This window comes from Lacerta agilis, chromosome 8 (genome assembly GCF_009819535.1).
Source record: "Lacerta agilis isolate rLacAgi1 chromosome 8, rLacAgi1.pri, whole genome shotgun sequence".
Taxonomy (NCBI): Eukaryota; Metazoa; Chordata; class Lepidosauria; order Squamata; family Lacertidae; genus Lacerta; species Lacerta agilis.
Genome location: NC_046319.1, coordinates 1463273 through 1490884, shown reverse-complemented (window position 1 = coordinate 1490884; position 27612 = coordinate 1463273). Strand labels below are relative to the sequence as shown.

Below are 27612 nucleotides of genomic sequence, written 5' to 3'. Positions count from 1 at the left end.
TCTCCTTCCAGGTCCATGGGCGTTGCTACAGTCAGAAGATGGTTGCTGTTTTTCTCAAAGCCAGGAAGGGATTTCCCCTGCTCTGCAGGTTTTGCCTTCCCCATATCAATTGTCACAACTTTGGTGGTTTTAGGCCTTGGGAGGAATCCTAACAATCTAATCTAATCTAACAATCGAAGAAGGGCTGGTATGGTGACTCACCCCTTTTGTGGCAGCAATATCAGGGTTCCCCGTTAGAAGGGTCCTGTGGGGAGTCTCTGACCACAAGCGCACAGCAGTGGGCTGTAGAGCTCCCCTCAGCAACGTGGAAGGGGGCAAACAAATACACGTTTTGCAGTGTCCCCATATTCCTGATTGGCCCTGTCTTGCTCAGATGCCCAGCAGGGGACTGAGAGGGATACACGCCCAGTGCCTAAGCCAATGTTTCCTACATTTGAAATGGAATAAAGTTGTGGCCATTTTAATCCCAAATACGTTGTCGTGTGTTCTCCTTGATCTGAAGTCTGGCTCCCGGAGTGGGGGAAGGGCCGAATGCACCTGGCCACGCAAATGTAAAATGCTTATAAATGTTGTAAGAAAATAAAGCACAATTTTAAACCAATGTAAAGTTATAAAAAGGTAGGCAAAATAGATTAAATTACAAAGATAATACAACAACAATTTGATTTGTCAATTCAAATCAAAATCTGACCAAAATATAGCTAATAGCTGAAACCAAAATTGGTTAAAGACCAGTAGTCAAAATAGATAAACTTGCAAAAAAAAAAGGATAATACAGGCATCCCCCTCCTCCTCACATACAACTACATATACGCGCAGTGCTGGGAAATAATTCAGTAATTCAATTCAAACCCGGAAGTGGTGGGAGAGAGCTGGAGAGTCCTTGTGGCTCTCAAGGAGACCCTGCCTGGAGCCCAAAAGGACATCATTGAGGTGGACAAAGCCCCCAAGAGACCGGAAGCACATAGAGGCTTTGTTTAGGCTGCTCAGCCTCTCCGCCTAGCAGCTGGTGTGCGGGGTGGCGCATCAGCAGCAGCCCCTTTCCCATGTATCCTCCAGCCTCCTGCCAGCCCCAGAGCTCCAATTCTCGTGGTGGCTATTTTTGGATACAGTATTTTTTGTGTGGACTGAAGAGGGAGTGGCAGAACAGCCCATGGAGTGCACAGTAAAATGGGAGTATGAAAACAGCCAGAGCCTCTGAGTTCTGTATGTTCTGGGTAGTATACTCCTTCTCATGTTATACTTAGTCAGACCATGGGGTCCATTGAGCTCTGCAGTGCCTACACTGACTGGCAGCAGCTCTCCAGGGTTTCAGGCAGGGAATCTCTCCCAGTCCTACCTGGAGATGCCAGGGATTGAACTGGGAACCTTCGGTCTGCAAGCCAGATGCTCTGTGGCCCCCCTACAGCATCATCTATCGACTTCCAACAGCCTGCTCGTCTTGTTATCTTTCTGCAGTCACCCACCTAATCCTTGGAAGATGCTGCCCAACACCTGAAGTGCTCAAGGCGCCAAAAACAGGGCAACCCTTCTCTAAGCGCTGAGCCCTTCTGACTCCCTGCTGCCCAGCTGCAGAAGGGGGGCTCATTACCTGCGGGCCTCAGGAGACAAGGCTGCATTCTCTTCCGTTGCCTCCACCAAACTGAACGAGTTGGAGAGCAGCAGTTTCTCCCCCAGGCTTCTTTCCAGCTCCTCATCCGCACAGGATTGTTTCCTAGAAAGCCACAGCAGCAGCATGAGAATAGGGACCGCTGTTCCTGGGGTAGCAGGCAGAGGATTGAGTGGGGTATGTGGGCTTCATAAGGATCAATAGACCAGCTTTGCCCAGGCTGCCAACCTCCAGTCCAGATGTCCTGCTTATTTATTATTACATTTGTATCGCACCTTTTCTCCAAAGAGCTCAAGGTGGGCACACGCTTGACCCCACCCGCTCCATTGTTCTCCTCCCAACAACCCTGTGAGTTGGCTAAGCTAAGAGGTGGTGGCTGGCCCAAGGTCACCCAGGGAGCTAGCTCCATGACCAAGTAGGGATCTGAACCCTGGTCACCCAGGCCATAGTCCAACACTCTATCCCAGTGGTTCTCAACCTTGGGTCCCCAGATGTTTTTGGCCTATAACTCCCATCAACCCTAGCTAGCAAGACTAGTGGTAAGGGATGATGGGAGTTGTAGTCCAACATCTGGGGACCCAAGGTTGAGAAAGGCTGATCTAACCGTTACTCCACACTGGCTCTGGACTACAGCTTCCATCAGCCCCAGGCTAGCATGGCAATAGCATGCTGATGGGAGTTGTAGTCCAAAACATCCAGACTGGAGAGACCCAGCTTAGGGAAGGCTGAAGCTCAAGAGCCTGGGTGGTGCCATGGAGAGAGTGTTGGAGTGGGAGCATGGCCAAAAGCCCTGATGGTGCCACATGGAGTGGGGTGTGGGGGAAAGCGCCTTTTAAATCTACTCAGCACAGATGATGGAGAACCTGTTCAAAGTTGATATAGGCACCCACTTCCTTTAAGCAAAGTAACTAAAAAACCTCAACACTCTATTAGAGAAACTGCTATGTAGCTGGTTCATGTAGTCATATGTGGCGGCGGCGATGCTGCATTTCTTCTTTTTGGATAAAGGTGTTTCATGAGGCAAGCCTCACTGCAGAACAGACTCTCTTCCTTGATCCCTATTGCCCTTTTATCCTGCTCTGTGGCCACCCGAGATCACATAAGACCCCCAAGATCACCCACCTCATGACTGCAGCCAAACTAACCATGGTCAAGTACTGGAAAACTTCTTTGGGTCTCAACTTTGGAATTTAATTCTGATGGACAAATTAGTAACCCATGTTTCTAGAAAAATGGATGGGCAAGAAATTTGACACTTTTTATTAAAATTGGTATAAATTTATTCACTATGTGACAGCTAAGGAACATGGTTATGATGCCTGGGTGTCTGTGGAAACATTTGTTTGATAAAAGAAGCGATGCATTCATTTAATTACTTAAGTTCTTGTATATGTGTGCTTCTGTGGAAGTGGAGAGAAGGAATTGGTTGGGGGGGGAGTTTCTGTTGTGATTCTAGATTCTCAGTTCTCTTTGCTGTATTAACGTCTGGAAAACAGGAAAATAAAGTTGTTGTTTTTAAAAAGAAGTGGGAGAATCCAGCTTCAAAGTCCCTCTAGCCAAACTGGCTAGCAACTCTGGGTTCCACAGTGCAAGATGTGGCTTGGCTCACTATCATGAGCCAGCCAGAGCTATTTTCTTAACAGGTGCCACCTTCCCGCTGTGCGCATCTTCGACTGTGACACAATGAGTAGACAGTACAGATTACCAACGACAGGATGCGTGGAAAGCAATGCTGCCAAGCCGCAATCCAGAAATACGCTCCCCAGTGAAGCAAGAAGAGGCTGCAGTTTTGCCCACCCTTTCTTCACCCAGTCCTGCTCCATCAGCTCTCTTTCGCCACCTGCTGGAAGGAGCAGGGCTCTAGGTGCACTGCAAAGCAGACCAGGGGGGTGGAAGCATGACAGAAATCATGGGGGAGAAAGCTATCAGTGGCTACCAGCCATGGGGGCCGCTAAGCTCTGCCTTCACAATCAGGAGTAATGCTTCAGAATACAAGTTGCTGGAAACCAGAGGAGGGAGAGGCATCTGGCTGGCCACAGTGAGGACAGGAGCTTGCAGATACAATCTCAGAGCCTCTGACTATAATTTTTGAGAATTCTTGGAGAACATGTGAGGTCCCTGTGGACTTGAGACGAGCAAATGTTGTCACCGTCTTCAAAGTGGGGGGGAGAGGACCCAGGCAACTACCGGTCAGTCTGGTTGACGTCCATACCAGGGAAAGGCCTAGAACAGATAATTAAACAGTCGGTCTGTGAGCAATTAGAAAAAAGATGCTGTGATTAGTAAGCGCCAGCCTGGGATTCTCAAAAACAAGGCATGCAAGACTAATTTTATTTCTTTTTTTGATAAGAGTTACCAGCTTGATGGACTAGGGGAATGCTGTGGCTGTATTGTACCTTGGTTTCAATATGGCTTTCAACCAAGTCTCCCATGATCGTCTTTCAGAGAAGCTGGTAAAATGTGGACTGGATAAGGTTACTCCTAAGTGGATTTGTAGCTTGATGACTGACCAAACCCAAAGAGTGCTCATTAATGGTTCCTTGTCATCCTGGGGAAAAGTGACAAGTGGGGTGCCACAGGGTGCCACCCCGCCGTTCAACATCTTTATAAACAACTTGGATGAAGGTGTTGAGGGATGCTCGTCAAATATGCAGATAAAACCAAAGTGGGAGACGAAGCCAATGCCACTGAAGACAGAACTGAGATTCAAGATGACCTAAACAGATTGGAGAACTTGGCCCAAACTAACAAAATGAATTTCAATTGGGACAAATGTGAGGTACTGCACTTAGGCAGGAAGAACCAGATGCACAAATATAGGATGGGGGACACTAGCAGTACCTGTGAAAAGGATCTAGGAGTCTTAGTGGACCACAAGTTTAACACGAGTCAACAGTGTGATGCAGGAGCGAAAAATTTAAATATAAATGCTGATGCTGATGCTATTCTAGGCTGCATCAACAGAAGTCTAGTGTCCAGATCATTGGAAGTAATAGCACTGCTCTGTTCTGCCTTGGTCAGACCACACCCGGAATACTGCTATGTCCAGTTCTGGGCCCCACAGTTTGATATGGATGTTGACAAACATGTGCAGAGGAAGGTCTGGAAACCAAAACTTATGAGGAATGGTTGAAGGAGCTTGGTATGTTGAGCCCGGAAAAGAGGAGCCTGAGAGTAGATATGATAGCCATCTTCAAATATCTCAAGGGCTGTCACATGGAGGAGGGAACAAGCTTGTTTTCTGCTGCTCTGCAGGGTAGGACTCAAACCAAGAAAGAAGATTCCAACTAAACATAAGGAGTAACTTTTTGACAGAAAGAGCTATTCAACAGTGGAACAGTCTGTCTCCCTCCAGAGGTTGTGAACTCTCCTTCCTTGGAGGCTTTTAAGCAGAGGTCAGAAGGCCACCAGTCAGGGATTCTCTGGCTGTGATTCCCACATTGGTCCTTGGTGTCCCTTCCAACTCTACAATTCTAGGATTTTAGGGTGCTGGACTAGATGGGCCAGTGCCCTGATCCAACAGGCTCTTCTTATGTTCTTGACTAAGCTGAGTCTTGAGACACGAAGACTGTAGGGGAGCCTGTGGCCCTACGGATGTTGTTGCACTCCAGCTCCCATCATCCTCTGCCACCCAGGCCAGCAGACAGGGATGGTGAGAGATGTAGTCCAGCAACACCTGAAAGGCCACACGTTCCCCATTCTGACTTAAGAGGAATATAGATGTTGTCTAGGCTGCAACAACCTGGAAATCCCAGTGGAAGGTTTGGCCAGTGCATGGAGAAGGATGTGCATATAGAACAAGAGTGGGAAAAGGCATGCTGGGATCTGCTTTTGCAGAGCGAGCTCTGAGTGACTGGCAAGGATTTCTCCCTCTCAATTGTTTAACAGTGGCAGCAACTGGAGGGGGGAAAACCTCCTTCACTCCCTAAGGTTGCTAAAAAAGAATGCTTGGGTGAAAAAAATGAGTGGCTTTTTTCATGAAAGAAATTGTGAGTTTGATCCTGGTACGGAATAAAAATTCCTGAGCTGGACATGTGTTCAGAGGAACCCGGTTCCTTTTTTGTTATTTCAATTTCTTACCCATCCTTCACCGCAAAGCCACAGAGCAGGTTATAACAATACAAAAAAAAAAATAAGTCAATTTAAACCATTTGAAATCAGAAGAACAGGGCAGAAAGTTTCATCTTCAGCATGCACTTCTGTGGGGGTGGAGTTCCAAAAGTTAGGGGCTGCCACAGAGAAATGCCCTCTTTCAAGCTCCCATTCACTCCTCCCCATACTTCTCCTTCACCCCTCCTTCACCCCATACTTCTGAGGGGGGCAGGATTATATCAAGAAACCTCCCTTCCCTGATTTTAACACCCAATAAGGTCTGTGTGGGTGGAGGTGGTCTTTCAGAAATTTGTGGCCTAAATGCTGGCATATGTCCTGCCAGCTGAGCCTTGAGGTTCTGGGTGAAAACCAAGGAGATCCAGAAAGCCAGAAGCCCAGCCACCTTTGGTTTATATCACAGTTCTTTATTCTCTTCCAATGATATGATTCCATAAAGCTACCATAAAAGCAGCACTGAAACAGAGAAGCTCTCTGGTAGCTCTCCAGAGATGGATGCTTCATGGAACCAACCACAGCAAGTGGGCTCTGAGATGTGCCAACCCCAGTCTCTTTCTGCGTCCTGACGGCAGGGTCCCTCTTGGCAACCTTTTCATGGGCGTTCCTGATGACTTGTCTTCACGATGGTATTGGGGTACTATACATGATTCCCGTTTCCCAGTAAAATTACCTGAGCACATGACTTTACTGGGACAATTATACACACTCCCGCTTTCAACTGCACCTGCAGAAGTTTCGGGATGGACCTGCTGCTTTTTTCCACTCAGTCCATGTCCTGTAACTTTCTGCTGAAATTCTGTCCCTTTTCATACCTCAAGTGTTCCAGGTTTTTTTGTCCCGCCTCTGTTCTGCTACAGCGCAGGAGCTCCCCCCCCCCAACAAAGTGGCAATAAGGGGGATAACATGGGGGAAGCAGAATGATGTGTGGATGGAGGGGCCCACGCAGCAATAAACACATGGCACAAGCAGGTTGCTTCAAGTTGTAGCTCCAAGACACAACATGCACCAGTGGAGTTCCATCCCTGGGTGAGCCTTACCTTTTCTCCTCAAGGAGCTTGTCAAGGCTGCTGAGATAACAGTCTGGCTCTGATGAAAGGAGCTGCAAGCAAAGGTGGAGGAGAAATGTGTCATTTTAGCAGATGAGGACAGAGCAGAGCTGCACAACTGGTGACCTACTAAACAGGGCTGGTGTTGGCACCTGGCATTCTGGGGCAGCTGCCAAGGACCCAGCAGGGACACGCACATGACATGTACACATAAATGCAGCAGCGACAGGGTCTCAATGCTGCCCATGCAGGCCACCATTTCTGCCCCGGAGCAATACTACATCGAAAGCATTGTAGATAATTAAAACGGCAGGTAGCTTGCAACATAAAAAGCAGCACTGTGCCCACCACCGCCACTAGGGGGCTCCATCAACAAAGGAGGGGGTCCGCCAGAGGGCACTTAACTGCCTCCCCCTTTAAATCAAGAATTGGCCAGGCCACACAACCCACAGGCTGTGCGTTATTCTCCCCGCCTTCAGCTTTGCAGTCTCTCTCTGTGCATTTCTATGGGGCTTAGTCTGCATCAGAAACCCGGCCTGCTGCCCTTAGCGATGTCCAGGGACCTTGTGGGGTGCTACCTCTCTGCCATCACACTGGTAAGGAAGATGGGCTACTGAACCAAACTCAGCCAACTCTATGCCATTACATTCCAAGCCTCTAGTCCACAGAGTGTTACCTACTGTGTAAAGGTCCTCGGAGCCTGGATCTGAATTGCTCATCTGCAGGAGGTCTCTGAGAGACACAAGGTCACTGTCATCAGCGTCTTCATCCATGTCTGAGCCCAGAGCCTGTCTCCTTGGGTCACCTGAAAGCTCATCCAGGGAGGCTGAGATGCTGGAGGATGTCATCAGGACATGGGCAGGGATGGCAAAAGAGGAATGCTCTGGGCCTGGGTCTTCCTCTTGGTCTGAATCATAGGGCAGCCTCACTGGGTCCCCAGCAAGCTCACTGGAGGATGTCGAGGTACTGCTTCTAAGGTAGGTGGCAGATGGCGTGGCCAATGGATGGCTAGGAGAGGGAGAGAAAGGATACTGCAGCTCTAAGGCCCTCTGGGTGCTTGTCTGGGTTTGGCCCTCAAGCGGGGCTCCTTCCAGCTGCTCACTTGCCATGTGAAAGGCACCGGCCAGGGGGAGCACTGGACCAACGCTCTCTGTCTCCAGAAGGGTTGCATTCTTTGGCTGCAGGATCACAGGCTCTTGTAGGAACTGTGGGTGGTCCCCAGCGGGGGAAGAGGCCTTGGCTGTGGACTCCATCATGTGCAGCTCAGCAGGCTCTTGGGTGATATCAGGCATCTCCTCCAAGCTTTGGTACTCAGGCGCGGGGTCTGGGGCTGGGCTCAAGGGCGGCAGATCGTCACTGTACAGGAATTCGATCCGGGGTGGAGACCAGTCCGGAGGGAACATGGTGTCCTCTTGATCTTCCTCCAGTGGAGAGTCTGGGTTGCCCCACAGGCTGGAGCTGGGGCTGCTGTGGGATGCCTCCTCCTCCGGGGGATGTGCAGGGGGAAACAAATTAGGAAGGCCGTGCTGATACCAAGACAGGCCCTGCTGCCCCTCTTTGCTCCTGCACCTGCTGCCAGGCCCCTTCTTCTGTCCCTGGCTGGGAGTTCCCAAGAAGCCGATGTCTCTCTTGGACAAAAAGCGGGCTGCTGATGACCTGCACTTCAGGGACCTTTTCTGCATCTGCCGCAAAGTGGCCTGAGGCTCTGCAGAAGGCAGGGAGAAAGAGAGAGAGAGTGGAGTTAGCGCTCTGGCAATTAGCATGCTACAATGCCACAGGGCAACAAACAAACAAAAGGCGCAATGGGCAGGGAGGACTTAGCACAGAATTCAACTTTCTAAGAATTTCACGTTTATTTTGGTGTGTGTGTATGTGTGTTTAGAATCTGGCCCTAAAGGCTGCAAATATATAACAGAAAGTGCCTGGACAGTGTCAGATAAGAAGTCAGAAGCCACCGGAGGAGTGGATGGATAAGATTTCTGTGGCCTAAGGGCAGGACTTCTGTGCCCTGCTAAGTTCCTTGCCCCTTCACAAGGCAAGGCTCAGGTAGACTTTGGGTTAATGCTGACACAGGACCTTGACGGGTTTGCATAATTCCAGGATTCAAACAGACCCCACCATTCCCCCTGTTATGTGAAGGTCTCAAAGAACCTTCCTAAAGATTAGAAACAGAACTGTAGAAATGGAAGAGACCCCAGGGGTCATCTAGTCCAACCCTCTGCAATGCAGGAATCGCAGTTCAATAATCCCTTACAGTCAGCCATTCAAACTGTTACAAAACTTCCAAAGAAGGAGAGTCCACCACCTTTAGAGGAAGTCTGTTTCACAGTCTAACAGCTCTTACAGTCGGAAAGTTCTTCCTAATGCTTAGCTGGAATATTCAGCACTCCTGAGTCAAGATCCATCCCCTTAACTAAGTTGTTTCAGCTTCAGACATATACACATTTGTACTGATGGAGGCCAGTTTTAAGAAGTTTTGGAAATGCTATATTGTTCCACTAGATTGCTGCTTCTAGGGGCAGGCGTATCTGACCTGTGAAAAATACAACTTTCATTTAGTGAAAAACTCCTGGGATTCAGTAACATTTTCAAGGGGAAAGCGCCATCTGCTGACTCCTCCTGCAATCCAAGAAGATATGACTTTGCCTTGGTGTTGCTTCCTTCCACTGCCATGCAGACTTTTATTTAGCAAACTAGACTGGTGGGCTTATTCTGCAACATGTGTTTGATGCAATAATAGTGCATGACTGTCCACACATATCACTCCACTCCATTCCACCAGCCTTCCCCAATCCTGTTGCATTATTATCAACGGGGGGGGGGGGGTGCACTTATGGCACTCTAGCGCAACAAAAACAGAACCAAAAAAAAGAGGGAAGATTTGTGGTGTAAAAGGTTAAAGGATTTAAGCAGGAAGTCGTGGGACATGCACTGACTGGAAACAAAGCGCTATGTCTGCCCCCAAAACTTGAACATTGGATGCGTATAATTGTCCCAGGCCAATACCATCTTGAGCACAAATAATTTTATTGTGAATGGACAATATAAAGGACATTCGGAGAGGCCCACTGTTGACCACAACAAAACAGCTGCGCTACCAGTTTCTCATGCTTTAAATTTCACCATTCGGTAGACTGCATTCCAAGAGGATGTTGTTTGTAATGTCTACAGCAACTTTAGCATACAAAGTGCTTGAGATTACAACTCTTGCCACTGTAACCCTCAAATCTAAGGGTAAGGAACTGCAGGCCCCCAGCATGGACAGCTCTAAAAGGAGATTAGGCAAACGCAGCAGGGAGGTAAATCTGTCAAAGGGCACCAAGATCAGGAGAGCTCTGCTGCACCCAGGTCCTGCTGGCAGGCTTCTCACAGGCATCTGGTTGTCCATTGTGGGAAGCAGAAGGAAAGGCAGACAGGCTTTGGTCTGATCCAGCAGGGCTTTTCTTATGTCCTAAAACAAACACTACCCTCCATATTATGGGTGGGGGTTGAGAATGAAAGACGAGCAAGGTGAGGACCCCCAGGATTAGGGGCAGTTGATGCAGTCAACGGCAGGTTCTGGCCTCGGATAATGGAATGAGCATCTCCCCCACCACCACCACCACCCTGCTTAGAATGTCTTAGGAAAGGAGAAGGACCTGCTTGGGGCGTCCTTGCCATCCAAAGTACAACCAGAGGCTGCTCAGACGAGGTCTTAATCTGTGGTGGGACTCGCAGCTTCATGGCTTTTCAACACTTTTATTTTATTTTATTTTCATCTCACATTTCCCCATAAGGAGCTCAAGGTGGCAGACATGGCTTTCCCCCTCCTCATCTGTATTCTCACAAACAAACCTGTGAGGTAGGTCAGGCTAAGAGACAGTGACTGTCCCAGGGTCACTCAGTGAGCATAATAGCTGAGTAGGGATTTGAACCCTGGTCTCTCAGCTCCTAGTCCAACAGTATAACCACCAGGGGCGTCGCAGGGGGGGCGGAGGGGGCGGGGGGCCCCGGGCAGCACCCCTGTTGGGGTGACACATGGGGGGCCAGCCCCGCCCACTGGGATTTTTAATTTTTTTTAAAAAATTTTTTTAAAAAATTAGGTTATTTTCGGCACTGCGGGGGGGGGGGAGCCGCAGGGGCGGCCAGCGAGGAGGGGTGTCACTCCCCCCTCGCTGGCCGCCCCTGCGGCTCCGCCCCAGCAGCGCCGAAAATAGCCCCCCCTTGCAGCGGCGCAGCTCGGCATGGAAGCAAGGGGCAGGCCAGCGAGGTGGCCCGTCCCTCTCCCTGCCGTGACTTGCGCTGCGCCAAGGGAGCCCGGGCGGCAGATTCAGGAGTCTTTGCGCGCTGCAAAAACTCCTGAAGAAGCCTCCGCCCGGCGGCAGCACCCCTTCTTGCCGCGGCTGCTCGTGCCTGCGGGAGCAGCCGCGGCAAGAAGGGGTGCTGCCGCCGGGCGGAGGCTTCTTCAGGAGTTTTTGCAGCGCGCAAAGACTCCTGAATCCGCCGCCCGGGGGGCGGGGCGTCGCATGCGTCATGACGTCATGACGCACGCACGCCCTGCCCCCCCAGGGGTGTCTCTTGGCTTCCCGCCCCCGGCAGCCAAGGGGCTAAGAACGCCCCTGATAACCACTACATTGCCCTGGCCTTACATTATGCATCAAAACCTCCCAAACTGGAGGTGGGTCTTTTTCTGCTGGCTGGATTTATTTTTAAAGCCAATTCAAAACCCTTTTTGAATTGTTGGAGCATTACATTTTGAGAAAGAAATTGAGTTGCGCCTGCATTTATCAGACGTATGATCCACTCCTCCCTTTCAACTATCTCCATGGGATCACAACCCACAGCAGAGATTGGATGGCCATCTGCCATGGATGCTTTAGCTGAGATTCCAACAAAAAAGCAAGAACATTGCAATAAATAGCAAGCGCTAAATACACATTCATGAGCCACTTGATGGTGACAGATATAACCTCTGCAGAAATTCTGTGAAAACAAATCTGGAAGCAACTCCAGAATGAGGAGCTGATGTGGATGTGATGCTTTCATAAGACAGTGTTTCCTAGCTGGCCTGTTGGGGGGAACAACCCTTGATCCACCAAGCCTGGTCTGCCTGAGGGGCCAGAGCACGGAAGAACCACTCGGGGGAACTCACCTGCCACCAACCATTTATGAGAATTCCTAAACCCTCATTCACCACACTGACAGCAAAAGGGTGGCCAACTACGGCCATTGTTGTGCTTTTAGCATTGCCTCTGGAAAAGCAAAGGGTGTAAGGTCCAGCAAACCAGAGCTGTCTTGGAAGCAGGACCTCAGGGGATTGCTCTGCCAGAAGCAATCCCTTTGCACTGCCAAAGTCACTGGTGACATTTTAGATCGAGGGTGGGAAGAAGGTAGATCAAAACGTACTGGTGGATCTCTGAGTGATTTGCAGCAGATCAACAAATGTTTCTGACTCAGGGGCAATGCAAAAGAAACCCAACTTAAATCAGGCTGCTGAAATGTAGAGAGCTAATGGGGGGGGGGGGAGAGGATTGTGTGAGCTCAGTTCAATCCCAGTCCTGAAGACCTACCGGTACCTCTCAGCTCAGAGGCTCTTGTTCTTTCATCCAGACTGGGTGCCTTTTGCACCTGGTTCTCCTTGATAAATCTCAGGGCTCTAGCAAAAAGTGAAGCATAAGATCCAACAAGCCTTAAGTCTTGCCCCACCCCCCGTTTTAAAATATTACCTTTTGTATAGGAGAGGGATTTGCCACCTTTGGCTTCACCAGCTCTTGAGTGCCTGCGGCCGTCTTGCTGTAGGACAAAAGTGACATCCGTTCAAGGTGTGTCATGATCAAAAGGAAGCCTCTCTGCAGCAACTTCATCAGCGCTTTCTGCAGCTTTTGCACTACTGTCTTGTGTGTGCAGTTTGGCTGCCTATGCCAGGGACAAAACTGATAGGACCCAATTCATGCTTACAGAGCACTCCTTGTAATAATATGTCATGCTCTCTGGCTTGTAAGCCTTTAGCAGAAACAGCATGTATGCCCACCAGATCTCCTCTGCAAGCTAGAGGACCTAGGAATGTTTAAACACCAAACTTGCTCAGGATGCTTGGGAATTAGAATTTGTACTGGGACATTTGTGGCACGATGTACAGTGGTACCTCGAGTTACAAACGCCTCAGGTTACAAACTCCACTAACCTGGAAGAGTAACCTCGAGTTGAGAACGGAAATTGTGTGCTGGCGGCGCAGCGTCAGCAAAGAGGCCCTATTAGCAAAAGCACGCCTCTAGTTAAGAACAGTTAACAAATTAAGTTCGTAACTAGAGGTACCACTACCAGCCCAGGACGACCAAGGGTTCTTGGGAGGTCTCCTAGGGAAAGAGCAGCCTGATCCCATCTAGGCAACCGCAACAGCTGCAGGGAATTGGCTTTCCCCTCCCCACACTCTCCAGAAAGAACTCTGCTGCGACTATTAGTTGCTGTTGCCACGTAGCTGCAGAGAGGTGGGGAAGGGAAATAGCTGGCTCCTATCAGAAGCCGAAGAAGGACTGGCTCCTATTGCAAGCTGCTGGGTAGCCACTCCACCTCCATCACAGCAAGACCACCAGCCAGTAAAGAACATTGTGGTTCCAGCTGGATGGACCCTCTGCATCCTGCATTGTCAAACGGATCCCCCCCCTCCACCGTTTCTCTACATGGAAAGCTGCCTTCCACAGGGTTGGATCCTTGGTCCATCTACTCAGTAACAAGCTTGGTATTGTCCACACTGACTGGCAGAGGTTTTCTAGCATTTTAAACAAGGAAGATTCCCAGCCCTACCTGCAGATACTAAGGACTGAAGCTAGGACCATCTGCCACTGAGCAGTGCCTCTTCCCTTTGCAGGAATCAGGGATGAGAGAGACTCTTGCCAGAGGCTTCCAAGAGGCATTGGGCAAGATGGCCTTCTGCCCTCTCAGAGTCTAAGCCTAAGGGCAGGACATGTGCCTTTCGGACACTCTAAAAATAATACTTATTTTCACATCTATCTATTTGGACTGACAACAAAGGCAACAGTACACACCAGCCCCAGGAGTCAATCCATTAGCACATTCCTCCCTCCCAAGCCCAAAATTCTAGCTTCACGTTTGGCCAGGGATTACTCACCCTCTTGAGTGGTGCTTCCTGGGAGCCATCAGTGACCATCAAGGGAACAGAAGAAAGAGGCGGCATGGAGAAGGGCCGGCCGATTTTCAGATTTTTGGACTTCCGGAGCTGCTGGTACTCCTCCAGCCTGGACTGGAATGTGAAGCTGAAGAGGCCTGCTTTGGGCCTCCTTGACGATGACAAGGGGATCTGGTACCACCGAAGGTCCTGCCAGGGGTTAAACAGATCCATGCTGTAGGGTGAAGTGACTCTGACGGCATCCTCCTGGGAAGGTGGGTTAGCGCACATCTGCTCTGATGCATCCCTGGAGGTCCCTTGCAGGTCACTGGATGAAGAGGAGCCTCCAGGGCTTTGCTTCCCTGCCTTCTTCATGGCTAACTCAGATGTCTCCTCCAGCTTGTTCTGCCTGCTCTCTGGAGCTTCTTGAAGGAATGAGTTCAGCAGCTGGGGAAAGCAGCCTTATCTCCTGCTTTCTGGAAGGCCTCCAGCCACCTGGAGTGAGGAAAAGGGAGGCAAACAATATTTATCTTCTTGCTACAAAGAATAAATCCCACCCCACCCCCAATTTGGTGGCCTATTGCAGTCATCATCTGTCTGGTGCTTAAGCTACTTTATTTTATTTATTAAAGCATTTTTTGCCACTCATTAACAATACTATTGATGGGGATAACTTGAACAACTTATTGAAACCCTTTTGGCATGTAGAGCAAGCAGTGTTTAAACTAGTGAAACCCTGGTTAGAGAAGAGACATTGCCTGTCACAATCACGCAGAGAAGAAAATAGTGAAGTTGTTTATTGCAGGAAATACATAACTGAGACTAGAACTAGAAACTTCTATCCAGCTAGTCCAGAGAAGAACAAGAAAGCCATGCTTGCTCCTTTGTTCTCCCATGGAAGAGTTAAAGATGACCTCTCATCTTGAAGTCTGAGATAGAAGTCTGAGGAGGAAGTGGTAAACAGGATGCAACCCAAGACATGTCAGTCTAAGCAAGGAGACAGAGAAGTAAGCTGGTGGGTGAAAGGGGCAGGGATACGTAGTATGGGGATGTGTGTGCCTACCCTCTCTTTTGCCTTAACTCCTCCAAGCTGAGTCGCACCCAAACTCCCAACACGCCAGGTGGATTCCATGAGCAACAGCCAGCATGGCCAGGGCTCAGGGGTGATGAGAACGGCAGTCCAGCCAATCTGAAGGCCTACAGGCTTCCCCACCCCAATGTGGGCTTCATGTTTTATTCTTGTACCTACAGCACAAATAAAAGTTTTCGCTCTTGTGAATCACTCGGGAAGACAGAATAGACCATTCCTCATTGCAGACATCTCCAGAGGTCATTTTATGCTGCTTTGTGCTCATGATGCTATTGGGACAGTCATATATGATCCCACTTTCAATACTATTTGTGTCTGCAAAGTTTGGGGGCGGTCATCCTGCTTGTTTCCAATCAGCGGATGTACTTTAACTTTCTGCTGAAATCCCTTTACTTTTCATAACCCAAATGTGGGGGGGGGGGGGCTGTCCCACTTATGTTGCACTATATCCTCTCTCAGCAGTAGTGATGTGGCAGCACTAAGGAAACACTGCAAAATAAATCCATCACTAATGTACTATGATCATGTCAACAAGAACACGCTGCAGAATACACCTCAATGAAACACCTGTCTGGAGGGGTTGAGGACTCCAACTCCAGGATCCTGCAATGCAGAGGCTTGGACTAGCTAAGCCTTTGGGCTCCTTCCCACTCTACCATTATATGATTCTGTGACAGTTGCATTACAGCAAGCAGCAGCACACAAGTACTTTCAGAATACAGAACGCCAGTCTGGAGGGGGCCTGCTTCTCACTCATGTGCATTAGACTTGAATGACCAGAATACAGTGGCGGCAGCAGGGCTGAAAGCCTCCACCACCTCATTGCAAAGCCTTCCATCAAAAAATGATCGTGGCAATGCGAGAAGAAAAAAGTTACCATAGGGCAGCTGTTTTACCACACACAGCCTTCGCTTTTTGAAAGTTGAGTCTGTGAGTCTTATCTACACGCAAAAAGCAGCAACAATTGCTTGTTGCTCTTAAAAAGTCCCAAGGTCTTTCACTCTGCACCAGTGTAGGATTTTGTAGTGATAGCTTAAAATGTGGCTCCAGCATCTCTCAGCAAGGTCATAGCCATACTGTTCCAAGGCATTCATTTCTGGGGTCCTTGGGAATCCACCCACCAATGGAGCCAGGCAGTTCAAAAAGTAAATAAAGATTTATTAAGGAACAAATACCATGGGAAAACAGAGGGCTTTCAGATGATAACTTGCTGGTGTAAGACTAGAACAGTGGTTACAAAACTTTTTTGAACCATCGTGCCCTTAGTTCCACAAACGCAACCACAGTGCCCCCGCCACCCTGTTCTATAACAAGCATTTTTGGAACAACAATTTGCACAACCCACCAAGGAAGGTAACACAATAGAATTCAAACCGGTAGCAATTAATTGCACATTTGTTCAAACTATTCCGTTTAATTAAGTTGACAAAATGGATGAACTTGATCCACAGATATCAGTTTTTCAAAGTCTGATGGCCCTTTACACCTCCAGCAACAGCACCCGCTCGCTTTCCCCCTTGCCTCTTAGTTCCCCCAAGGTAAACCCTCCAGGAGGCACTACCACTCATTCTGGGAACCACTGGAGAACAACATATGTGTGTTGGTATTTTATGTGTTTGATATATCATGCTCTGAGTAACTATAGGTAGGAAGAGGGTTACCATAAGGGCTAACTTAAAATCGTGGCTAAAAGCAGTGGCATCTAGCACAAAACAGCAGCAGCAGCAGCAAGAGGAGGAGGAGGAGGAGGTATTTAGAGGCCACGGCATGCAAGATCCAGAATCTTTGCACCTTTTCTGCACCTCACCAAGTACTTTGACATTACAAGCAGGCAGGTGGTTGCCAATGTTATGTATCACAACCCTGGAAGACAGCGGGCATTCAAGGGTGAGGCCACCTTGCGATAACGGGGTTTTGCTTTGTCGCAGCTTGACCATGGGAACTGCACCGCCTTGGGAGGCAGGCGTGGGAGAGGAAGGTTGATCCCAGGGAAGGATGCAAGAAGGAAGACATCGAAAAAGAGGGGAGGAAAAGGACCCGGAGAACTGGGAAGGGACTGCACTAGGAGGAAGGCTGCACCCCTCTCTCTACCTGGCGAAAAAACTCCGCCGCCGCTTCTGCCGCCGCCCAACTCCCACCTGCTTCCGCCCGATTCAAAAATCAGCCCGAACGCTCCATCCCTCGGTCGCCCGTGGCGCCAAGCGGCAGCCAGGGACAGCCAATCAGCAAGCAGGAACCCCAAGCCATCCACGTGGCCGCCTCGAGCCCCGCCGGAGTCTCCAGTTCCGCGCGCCTCGAGGGCCCGGGAGGGAGAAGGTGGCCGGCGCGTGGCCTTTCCGCGCACGCAGCCCGATCCTAAGCTTACAGGCACCCCACTGCGTTTAAAGCACACCCCACCCCTCCGGAATTCTGGGGACTGTAGTTTAAGGGTGTAACCCCGTGAGGGGTAGACTATGGCCCAGGGTTCTTTCTGTTGCAGGGAGGGGTGCCTTGAACGGATGCAGTGAGATGGCGGCTCCAAGATGCAACCTCCACCTGCTAAAACAGTGGTTCTCAAATTGGGTCACACTTTCAGAATAAAAATTTGCTTTGTGCTGCACCAATTTTTTTTTATTGCTAAGAAGTACATGGCGCTGTGGTCTAAACCACAGAGCCTAGGGCTTGTCGATCAGAAGGTCGGTGGTTGGAATCCCCATGACAGGGTGAGCTCCTGCTAACCTAGCAGTTCGAAAGCACATCAAAGTGCAAGTAGATGAATAGGTACCGCTCTGACGGGAAGGTATATGGCATTTCCGTGTGCTGCTCTGGTTCCCCAGAAGCTGCTTAGTCATGCTGGCCACATGACCCCAAAGCTGTATGCAGGCTCCTTTGGCCAGTAAAGTGAGATGAGCGCCGCAACCCCAGAGTCGTCCGCGACTGGACCTAACAGTCAGGGGTCACTTTACCTTTACATTGGAAAAGAAGAAAAAAAAAAAACTTCTAGCAGTGCTTGGTTTATAGCAGTGGTTCCCAATTAGCTAATTATTGAGGACCCCCTATTTTTCAAAAGCCAAGCCACTTTTGAAAATTTTGATAACTACGGTAGTTTACCTCTGCAAAGCATTTTTTTTGAATAAAATGTGGGGCAAAGGATTTTAGGTATACTAAAAAGACAGGCTAGGGATGAGTGTTCTATGGTTTTCAAAGTTGTGATATATCAGCAGCTAAACATCGCAATATGGGGGGTTATTGGATTGTTTTGGTTTCGTATTTTGTGGTTTTGTATTTTGATTTTGTTCTGTAAACCACCCTGAGGCCTCCAGGTAAAGGGCAGCACAGTGGTACCTAGGGTTAAGTATGCTTCAGGTTAAGAACTCCGCTTAAGGACAGAAACCGTGCTCTGGTGGCGCAGTGGCAGCGGGAGGTCTCATTAGCTAAAGTGGTGTTTCAGGTTAAGAATGGACCTCCGGAACGAATTAAGTACTTAACCCGAGGTACCACTGCATATAAATTCAATAAATCAATCATTAATAATCTGATACATCACAATGTCTGAAGTTGGAGATCAGGTGTGAGGATGAGGGAAGGAGCAGTCACAGAGATCGCACAGGTGGGGTGCGTGCTGATCAGGCGTGGAGATGAGGGAATCACAAGAGTTGGAATGGACCCAAGGGTCATCTAGTCCAACATCCCCCCACAATGCAGGAAGCAGCAGCCACAGAGATTGGATGGGTGGGGGCAGGAAAGGAAGCGGCATCACCACCACATGGCTTGAGTGGGAGGGGGTGGGGTGCATCAATCTGCCGTCAGTGGGGCAGCCAGTGGAGAAGCATGTCCTTCTGTGGCTGCTTTCTTGCTGACTGAGAAAAGCTAGCATTGTGCCTTTGTTGGTTAAGGGAATGGATGTTGTTGGAGAACACAGACCTTTTAGACCTGGAAGGATTTGACAACAGATTTGGATGACACGCGTATCTATGGTATGATAATGTAAAAGTTCATAAAGGATTTGGAAACCACATATTTCAAAAGTCATTGTATGAGGTGTGGGACAGATATAAAAATCTGTTAGAACGCAAGACACCATGGTGGCTTTTCCCTCTTGAGGCAATGAGTGTAAAAAAGATAAACATGGGTAAAAATTGGGCCACCTATGAGCAATTAGTAACAGAGATGGAGAACCAATTGAAGCTAAAACCATATGAAGATGTAAAAGGTTTGGTGAATGATTGTTTGCATTATCATCAAGTCAACAAAATGTTTAAAGAGGATAAAAATGGATTTGGATATACAAAATCAAATTCGAATTGGAGTTATTAATAGATTTAAAATATTATCTAAAATGTACAAATTATTATTGGAATGGCATCTGAAAGATAAGGAAGTTCAATCGGTTATGATTCATTGGGCTAAAGATGTTGGTCACAATATACAAACAGAAGATTGGCAAAAACTGTGGAAAGAGGGAATAAAATTTACTGCTTGCAGTGTGCTAAAAGAAAATATTATGAAAATGATGCACAGGTGGTATATAACACCAGTGAAATTAGCTAAAATGTATAAAACAGACAATAAATGTTGGAAATGTAAAGAAAAGGAGGGGACTTTCTGTTATCTATTGGTTTAATATGCATACATGAGTTTCACTGCTAGTTTTGTAACTACCTTTCCTGGTCCAGGGTGATTCAAACGGCTGCGGTGACAGTTGCTATTGGTTAACTTGTTGGCACAATTTGGATCCTTACTCTGATTGGGTCCTGCCAAAAAATCTAAATGTATCCTTTCCCCAACTCCTGTTCCTGAGAGTATAAAAGGAGCTCGCTCTTTCCCTCCAGTCAGTCAAGTTCCTACGGCAATAAAGGAGATTGTTTTTGTTAGACTTGACTCCTAGCATATCCTTGCTAGTATGCTGAATCGCTACTCAGAGCTGATTACACGAAGAGCTGAAATCATATAGGCACTGCACCCACGACTTAACAACTGGCGACAAAGGTGGGATCGGAATTCTGAGGCTGCAAGGAGCCATTTCCTTGGCCCAGGTTCCGAGGACTGCCACTTGCGCTCAAGCCTACACTGACCAGCAGCAGAATGGAGGCCGTCAGAGTGTTGGAACCCTTCCAGCTCAGCCATAGCTGTCAAGTATCCCGTATTGGCCGGGATTCTCCCGTTTTTACACGTGTTTCCCGCCCCTCTCCCGGATCCCTCAAAAACCCGTATTTTCCCGGGTTGTGTGGAGGTGGAGGAGGGCCGGGAATGCCCGGGGGGAGGAGAGACAAGCCGTCGGCGCTTCCCTCGGCTGCAAGCGGAGCAGGAGAGCCAGGAGAGCGAGCGAGAAGCCGCTAGGGGGAGCACTCCATCGGCAGCCCGGCCAAGTGCTCTCTCTCTCTCTCTCCTCCCTGGCTGGCTGCTGCGCCGGAACTGGCAGCGCTTACAGGGGCCGGGCGCGCCTCTTGCCCGGCGGGCGGGCGGGCTGGCCTGCTTCGCCCTCCTCTGCTCGCCGGAGGGACTGCTTGCTTGCCTGCCTGCCTGCCCGCCCTGCTCAGCAGGGTGGAGAGAAAGAGCATCGGCACCAAGTGAGCTATCCTCTGGTTCCGGTTTGAGCCTGGAGGCGCGGGGCTGCTAGCTGCCTGCCCTGTCCCTCGGGGCCTTCCGGACTGGCTCCTGAGATTTGGTGGTCAAGCCACTCCGGCCCCAGCCTCTTTTATCAAAAGTTCGCCGCGTATCCCGTTTCCCTAAGCAACACCCAATAAAAGCCTCCTTAAAAAAAATAAAAGCGCAGCCGGGAGAGGGGCGGCCGCAGCCGGCTTTCTCACACCCCCCCCAATGCTTTAATTTCCCCTCAAACGCGACATGTCTGGACGGAGGAATCGAGGCGCTCGCTCGGCCGTCTGTAGACGGAGAGCGCGTGAGGTAACCCTGGACAGGTCCGGGAAAAGCCACGTCGCTGAGGCGGCTGGGAGGAAAGTTCCGCGGCGGGGTAGGGATTGGCTTGAGGGGCAGTCAGTGAGTTGGCTGGCCGTTAGCGGCGGCTGCCACAAGCCCAGCCCAGTGCAGGGCGCAAAGGGGCGGGCGGGCGGCGCTTGGAGCATTCCGCTGAGCCAGCCGGGCGAGGGAGCGGCGAGCAGACGGGGCGGGCGCAGCGCCGACGCTGGAGCGCCAGCCCGCCACACAAAAGCGACGGCCGAAGCGCGTTCTAGCTGCTCCGCCCACTTTTGCTTCTGGCTCCGCCCACCACTGCCATGTGACTGTCAGGTGAGGCTGCTGATCCCTTATTTTCAGATCCGAAAGTTGACAGCTATGGCTCAGCTCTCCACAGAAGTGGGAAGATTATGTGGAGTGTTCTGAGTTCTACTCAGTGGCGCAAGGTATTACAAATGCCGCTACGAAGTGGGCCACGTTTCTCAGCTGTTGTGGCCCAGAGACCTTTGAGCTCACGAAGGTGCTGCTGGCACCGGTTAAAATACGGGACGCCAGTTGGTTTGACATCATATCCAAATTGACCAATCGCTTGGCTCTGACCGCAACCAAGATGTCCCGGCAGGTCGATTTCCACAAGCAGCAACAGCAAGCAGGGGAGTCTGCGGCTATGTTCCTAGCCAAACTCCAGAAGCTTTCCCAGCATTATGGGTTCTCCAATCTCGAGGAGAGCCTTACAGATCGTTTTGTTTGTGGGCTTAGTAGCAGCAAGGCCTGCCACCGCATCATGGCGAAAACTGAGGTCACCCTCGCCTCTGCTCTGCAGGAAGCCATTGCTACGGAAGCCACAGAGAAGGAAGGGCTCGCCGACGTACCCAAGCCAGTTGAGCACCACCCATTTCTTGGGAGACCCCGTGACCAGTCCTGATCAGAGCCCTGTGCGAGGGGTTGAGTTAGTCTGCCAGAGCACCACCATGCCCAGGAACCGTTGCCCCACTTGTGCCGGCTGCAGGGGGCTCCACAACAGGAAGAATTGCCGTTTCTGTGATGCCACGTATTGGGCATGTGGGCAGTTAGACCACATTGCAAGGGTCTGTCGTTCCGACGACAACCCTGCAGTGTCCCCAATATCGCCGTGCCACAAACCTGTGTCCAGTACTTGCCTCATCGATGAATGCAACTACCACACAGTGATAAACAGGGAAACCGTGCCCTTCCCTGCGCAGGAGAAGGCAACCATCCGTGTCCAGATTGAAGGGCATCCCTGCAACATGGAAGTGGACTCCAGGTCGGGATTTTTCATGGTCTCCGACCAAACCGTCCGCGCCTTCTTTCTGGGGGGTAAGTTTCCCTCATTGGAGCCTTTCCCAGCCACGTTGCAGTCATACACGGCGGGCCGCATCTCAATTTTGAGAATGTGCTCCGTCAAGGTACAATTCAGAGCCCGGACAGCCATACTGAAGCTTGTGATTGTTAGGGGTAACTGCCCCAGCCTGTTGGGTATGGACTGGTTTCCGGCGTTGGGACTGGGAATTTCTGGCCTTAATTCTGTTACAGTTACTAATGAAAAATTTGATGTATTGTACCAGGAGTTTCCAATGCTTTTTGATGGATCCCTAGGGTGTTACAAGGGGACCCCCATTGATTTTGCCCTTGATCCAAGTATTGCTCCCATCCGGCTTAAGCCCAGGCAAGTTCCCTTCGCCCTTAAGCCAAAAAATTGATGCAGAATTAGACAAACTTGTAGCCCAAGGGGTGTTACAACCTGTTGAATCTGCCAGATGGGAGACCCTGATTGACACGCCCTTGAAGGCAAACAGGGAGGTGCGCATATGCGCAAATTACAAGTGTACAATTAACAAAGCTTTATGGGGAAACTCATATCCCATTCCGGTAGTGTCTCAGTTGTTAGCTACGTTATCTGGGGGCACTGTGTTTGCAAAGCTTGACTTGGCTCAAGCGTACCAACAACTGCCAGCGTCAGAGCTCTCTGCTGAGGCTCAGAACATTGTCACCCACAAAGGTGGATTTAGCGTAAAAAGGCTCCAGTCTGGGGTCAGTGTGGCACCAGGAATATTTCAGGGGCTTATGGAGCGCCTCCTATGGGAGCATCCAGGGGTCTTGCCCTATTTTGATGTTGTTCTTATCGCTGGGAAAAATGCTTAGGCAGTGGCGGAGGAAGCCGCCTGGCCACCCGGGGCGCCAAACCTGAAGGCACCCCCCCTCCTGGGCGGGGTGTAGCTCCATATCATGCATGTGTCGTGCGTCACGATGCACGACGCATGTGTCATGATGCACAGCTGGTGGCTGCTTTCCTTCCCTTTTTTAAAAAAAGGGCTTTTTTCGGCGCTAGCCCGGGCAGAGATGAGGCCAGCAAGGAGGCCCACCCCTCGACACCGCTCCATGGTTCTGCAGCCCAGCGCTGAAAAAAGCCCTTTGGGGGAAAAAAAACAAGGAAAGGAAAGCAGCCGCTTGCTCACTCGGCCGGCGGCTGCCTCCCTTCCCTTTAGGGTTTTTTTTTAAGGGCTTTTTTCGCCCCAGGAGGAGCTTTATCTGTATTTGCTTTATCTGTTGAACCTTTCTTCATCTTATATTACTTTGATGTCATTTTATTGCATTTTCTAATGTTTTACTTGTAAGTTGTCCTGAATAGCAGTGAGCACATTTGGGATTTTGAGAGAGTGCTGTGGATGCCAGTCACAAAATAGGTGCCAGGACTGCATAACACAAAATGGCTGCCACGTCTTAAAGAGCAGACAGAGAAATTGGTGCACAAAATGTTGCTGGCATGTCCCTGCATCAGCCACTCTCAACAGTGAGAGAGAAAGGGAACTACACCTGCCACCATCCCACTTCACTTGCTCTGAAAGAGAAGCCCTGTGCACCTCCCCTTTGTTCAGGAGAGAAAGTGGGCATCCACTCCTGTTGCCCAGTGCAAAGTGGACATGTTTGGAGTGGTGAGAGTTCAACTGAGCAGGAAGAGCAAGAGTCTTTTATACATTTTGGATTTGTGAGGGAATATTTACTGAGACCTTTCACAGATGCTGTAAGAGATACTGGTGGTAATAATAATAATCTCTCTCTCTATATATATAAATGTTCCCATTGCGTGTACACCGGAAAGATATGTTCTCCGTAACCGCTGCACCAAACAGCATCAAATTAGGACAAAGCATAACTTGACCATCAAGGAAGGATCTGGCATAATAAACATTTTTAAAAACCACACCTGTCATACCTAAAATAAAGGATAAAAGGGGGAAAGTGGCATGCCTATTATACCTCACCAGCAAAAGGAATGAAGACTCCAACAGCATCCAATAGAAAGGCGGATTGCCTGTTGACGTCATCAGACCTGCGCCGACAAATAGTGCCCCGTCCACCATTTTATAACTGCCATCTGTAAGCACCCAAGGACTTTCTGACACAAACTGCTTAGTGGAAATGTGGGGGAAAGACAGCAGGAGGCCAGGCAGTTGCGGAAGAGAGGGGGGAGAAAAAAAATGTAGGAGCGAAATAAGCCCAAGGCTGCCTGAGAGGTCGCAGTGAGTAAGACCGGCTCTGAGGGCATTTTGTCGCTGGGGTGCGTAATTTTGGGACTGGGGCGGGGGAGAATCCTCTTTTTAATGGCATAGAGCACGGGGCCAGTTAATTGTGAGGAGGGGGGTCTTTGTGTGGGGGTGCGCTTTTACAGTAAAAAAACCACAGCAAGGCCCGCAGTAGGCCTCCATAAGGTGCCTAGTGCCCTCACTTAAAATGGCTGCCGCAGCTTCGCATGTTCAACACACACAGTCCCAAGTGATCAATACCACAGACCAATGTGTTCTTTTATGTAAAATGCATCTCTGGGTTATTTGTGGGGCATGGGAATTCGTTCATTCACATGGTCTGAGGGACAGTGGACAGGCCCACGGCTGGAAAAGGTTGCTGACCCCTGCTCTAGAGGGAAAGGGAAGAACGAAAACAGGAGCTTCCAGAATACTTTCGGGGTCAGAATTTTAAAAAGCAAAAAACCTCACAGCAACGCATGGCCGGGCCAGCTAGTAATCTATATATATAAAAATGTTCCCATTGTGTGTACGCCGGAAACCTATGTTCTCCGTAACCGCTGCACCAAACAGCATCAAATTAGGACAACGCGTAACTTGACCATCAAGGAAGGATCTGGCATCATAAAAATCCAAAAAACCACACCTGTCATGCCTAAAATATAGAATAAAGGCAAAAAAGTGGCACGCCTATTATACCTCACCAGCAAAAGGAATGAAGACTCCAACAGCATCCAATAGAAAGGTGGATCACCCGTCAACATCATCAGACCTGGCCAGAGCAACAATGCCCTGTCCACCATTTTATAACTGCCATCTGTAAGCACCTGAGGACTTTCTGACACAAACCGCTCAGTGGAAACATGGCGCAGGCGACCTTGCTTTTGGTGGGAGGGGTGGGGCTGGGGGTGGTTCCCAGTGCCCTCACCTAAAATGGCCGCCACAGCTTCGCATGCACCGAGAAAAAAAGAGACTGAGCAGGAGGCATGCCTGAGAGGTCGCACTGAGTAAGACCAGCTCTGAGGAGATTGTGTCGCTGTGGTGCGTAATTTTGGGACTAGGGTAGGGGAGAATGCTCTTTAAGGTCCCCAGTGCCCTCACTTAAAATGGCCGTCGTGCTGTTTTTACATGAGTAGAATGTGTTCTTTTATGTAATGGGAATTGGTGTGTTTTTACATGAGTAGAATGTGCCCTTTTATTTAAAATGCATCTCTGGGTTGTTTGTGGGGCCTGTCTGGTGTTTTTACATGAGTAGAATGTGTTCTTTTATGTAAAACGCATCTCTGGGTTATTTGTGGGGCATAGGAATTAGTTTATTTCCCTCCCCCCCCCAAAAAAATATAGTCCAGCCTACCACATGGTCTGAGGAAAAGTGGACTGGCCCACGGCTGAAAAAGGTTGCTGAGCCGTGCTCTAAAGGGACAGGGAAGAATGAAAAAAGGAGCTTCCAGAATACTCTCGGGGTCAGAATTTTAAAAAGGAAAAAAGGAAAAAAAAACCACAGCAACGCGTGGCCGGGCCAGCTAGTTATTATTATTATTATAAATTTTTATTTATTCCCCACCCTCCCTGGCCAGGGCCAGCTCAGGGTGCCTAACACCAAATATGAATTACAATAAAACATAATAGAAAACAGCAACAACAAGCAAACAATTAATTAATTAAAATGCAGCTTAAAATGCAGCCTCATTTTAGTAGTAGCCCATAAATCAAGACCACAAAGGGAGGAAACATCAGATATTCACCCGAGCCAGCTATCCATGCTGGTCCTACATGGGCCAGCAAAAAAGCCAAGGGAAAATTTATATACGAAATCCCATATAAGGGGTCAGAATGAGTCTAAGCCAAAGGCCAGGCGAAACAGCTCCATCTCACAGGACCTGCGGGAAGATGTCAAATCCCGGAAAGTCCTAGTCTCTTGTGACGAGTGTTCCACCACGTCGGGGCCAGTGCTGAAAAGGTCCTGGCCCTAGTTGAAACCAATCTAACCTCCTTGAGGCTTGGGACCTCCAAAGTGTTGTTACTTATGGACCTTAAGGTCCTCCGCGGGGCATACCAGGTACAGTGATACCTCGGGTTACATATGCTTCAGGTTACAGACTCCACTAACCCAGAAATAATGCTTCAGGTTAAGAACTTTGCTTCAGAATAAGAACAGAAATTGTGCTCTGGTGGCACAGCAGCAGTGGGAGGCCCCATTAGCTAAAGTGGAGCTTCAGGTTAAGAACAGTTTCATGTTAAGAATGGACCTCCGGAACGATGTACTTAACCAGAGGTACCACTGTACACTACTGCCCACAGGCACAATGCTGGAGACCCCAAGAAGGCTGGCATATATAATCCTGAATTGCAGCAATTATCTAACAGACGTATGGTGAAATTCTAGGTGTTTTATATTCAGTGAGAGTTGCCCCTAGGCTGAGCAAATACCCCTGGTCTGGATATAGCCAAGGCTATGGACAAACAGTTGCCAAATCAGCCCAGGCATGGAGGGGAAATGCAATTTAAAAAAGCAATACAAAAACAGTCAACAAACAAGAGGGACAGCCACAGCATGTTTGGAAACACCTTCACATGCCAGAAATCAAGTGCTAGGCCAGTAAAAGTGCTCACACACCATGTGGGCACAGAGGCATCCAAACCATGCAGGCATTTCTGATGTGTTGCCCCACCTGCCACATGGAAGGAAGGGGGACACTGAAGCAGAGGCAGAAGCCCAAGGCAAGAGTGTCCTGGAGCAGCTGCCCTGGGTTGTGGTTGCCCTGTGTGGGGTGGGGTGCTGTGCTTGGACGCACACCATGTGCCAGGCTATGTCAGAGAGGTGTAAGAGGGGAGGGATGGTTGGCCCAGCGCAGGAGGAACTTTCTTACATCAGGTCTGGGGCTCATGTAAAGATGCGCCATTGGTGTGAGCCTAGGGATGCCGTGTTTCAAAAAGTAAAAACCTGGACCCCCCAAAAATTGTTGCGGAGCTTTTTTAAGAAACCCCCCCAAAATGTTTTGGTTTTTGGTTTTTTTTACAAAAACGCCACAAAACACCGCGATTTTTCGATTGATTTGTCTAAGATCCAGGACAAAGCGCGGGCCACGGACATAAATCCCGCCTTTGAAGTTACGCTACTGTCCGGGAAAGTCCGGACGTGCGGCAGCCCTATGTGAGTCTGTCTGAAATGAAGGTGTGTGAGGACTTGGTATGTGAACTTCTCACATGTG

The 27612-nt window shown here is 49.4% G+C and overlaps 1 protein-coding gene across 1 annotated transcript in view; it reads right to left on the bottom strand.

Moving 5' to 3' along the window:
* The window catches only part of FAM178B (family with sequence similarity 178 member B), a 167220-nt gene extending 150066 nt beyond the window's left edge, over nt 1-17154 (bottom strand). Inside the window, exons 1-6 of the mRNA XM_033156711.1 lie at nt 17052-17154; nt 13874-14365; nt 12471-12537; nt 7446-8470; nt 6757-6818; nt 1592-1714 (exon numbers count right to left, since the gene is read on the bottom strand). Coding sequence (XP_033012602.1) covers nt 1592-1714; nt 6757-6818; nt 7446-8470; nt 12471-12537; nt 13874-14245 — 1649 coding nt within the window. The 5' untranslated portion in view covers nt 14246-14365; nt 17052-17154. The remainder of the gene's footprint in view (nt 1-1591; nt 1715-6756; nt 6819-7445; nt 8471-12470; nt 12538-13873; nt 14366-17051) is intronic.
* Between the last annotated feature and the right edge of the window lie 10458 nt (nt 17155-27612).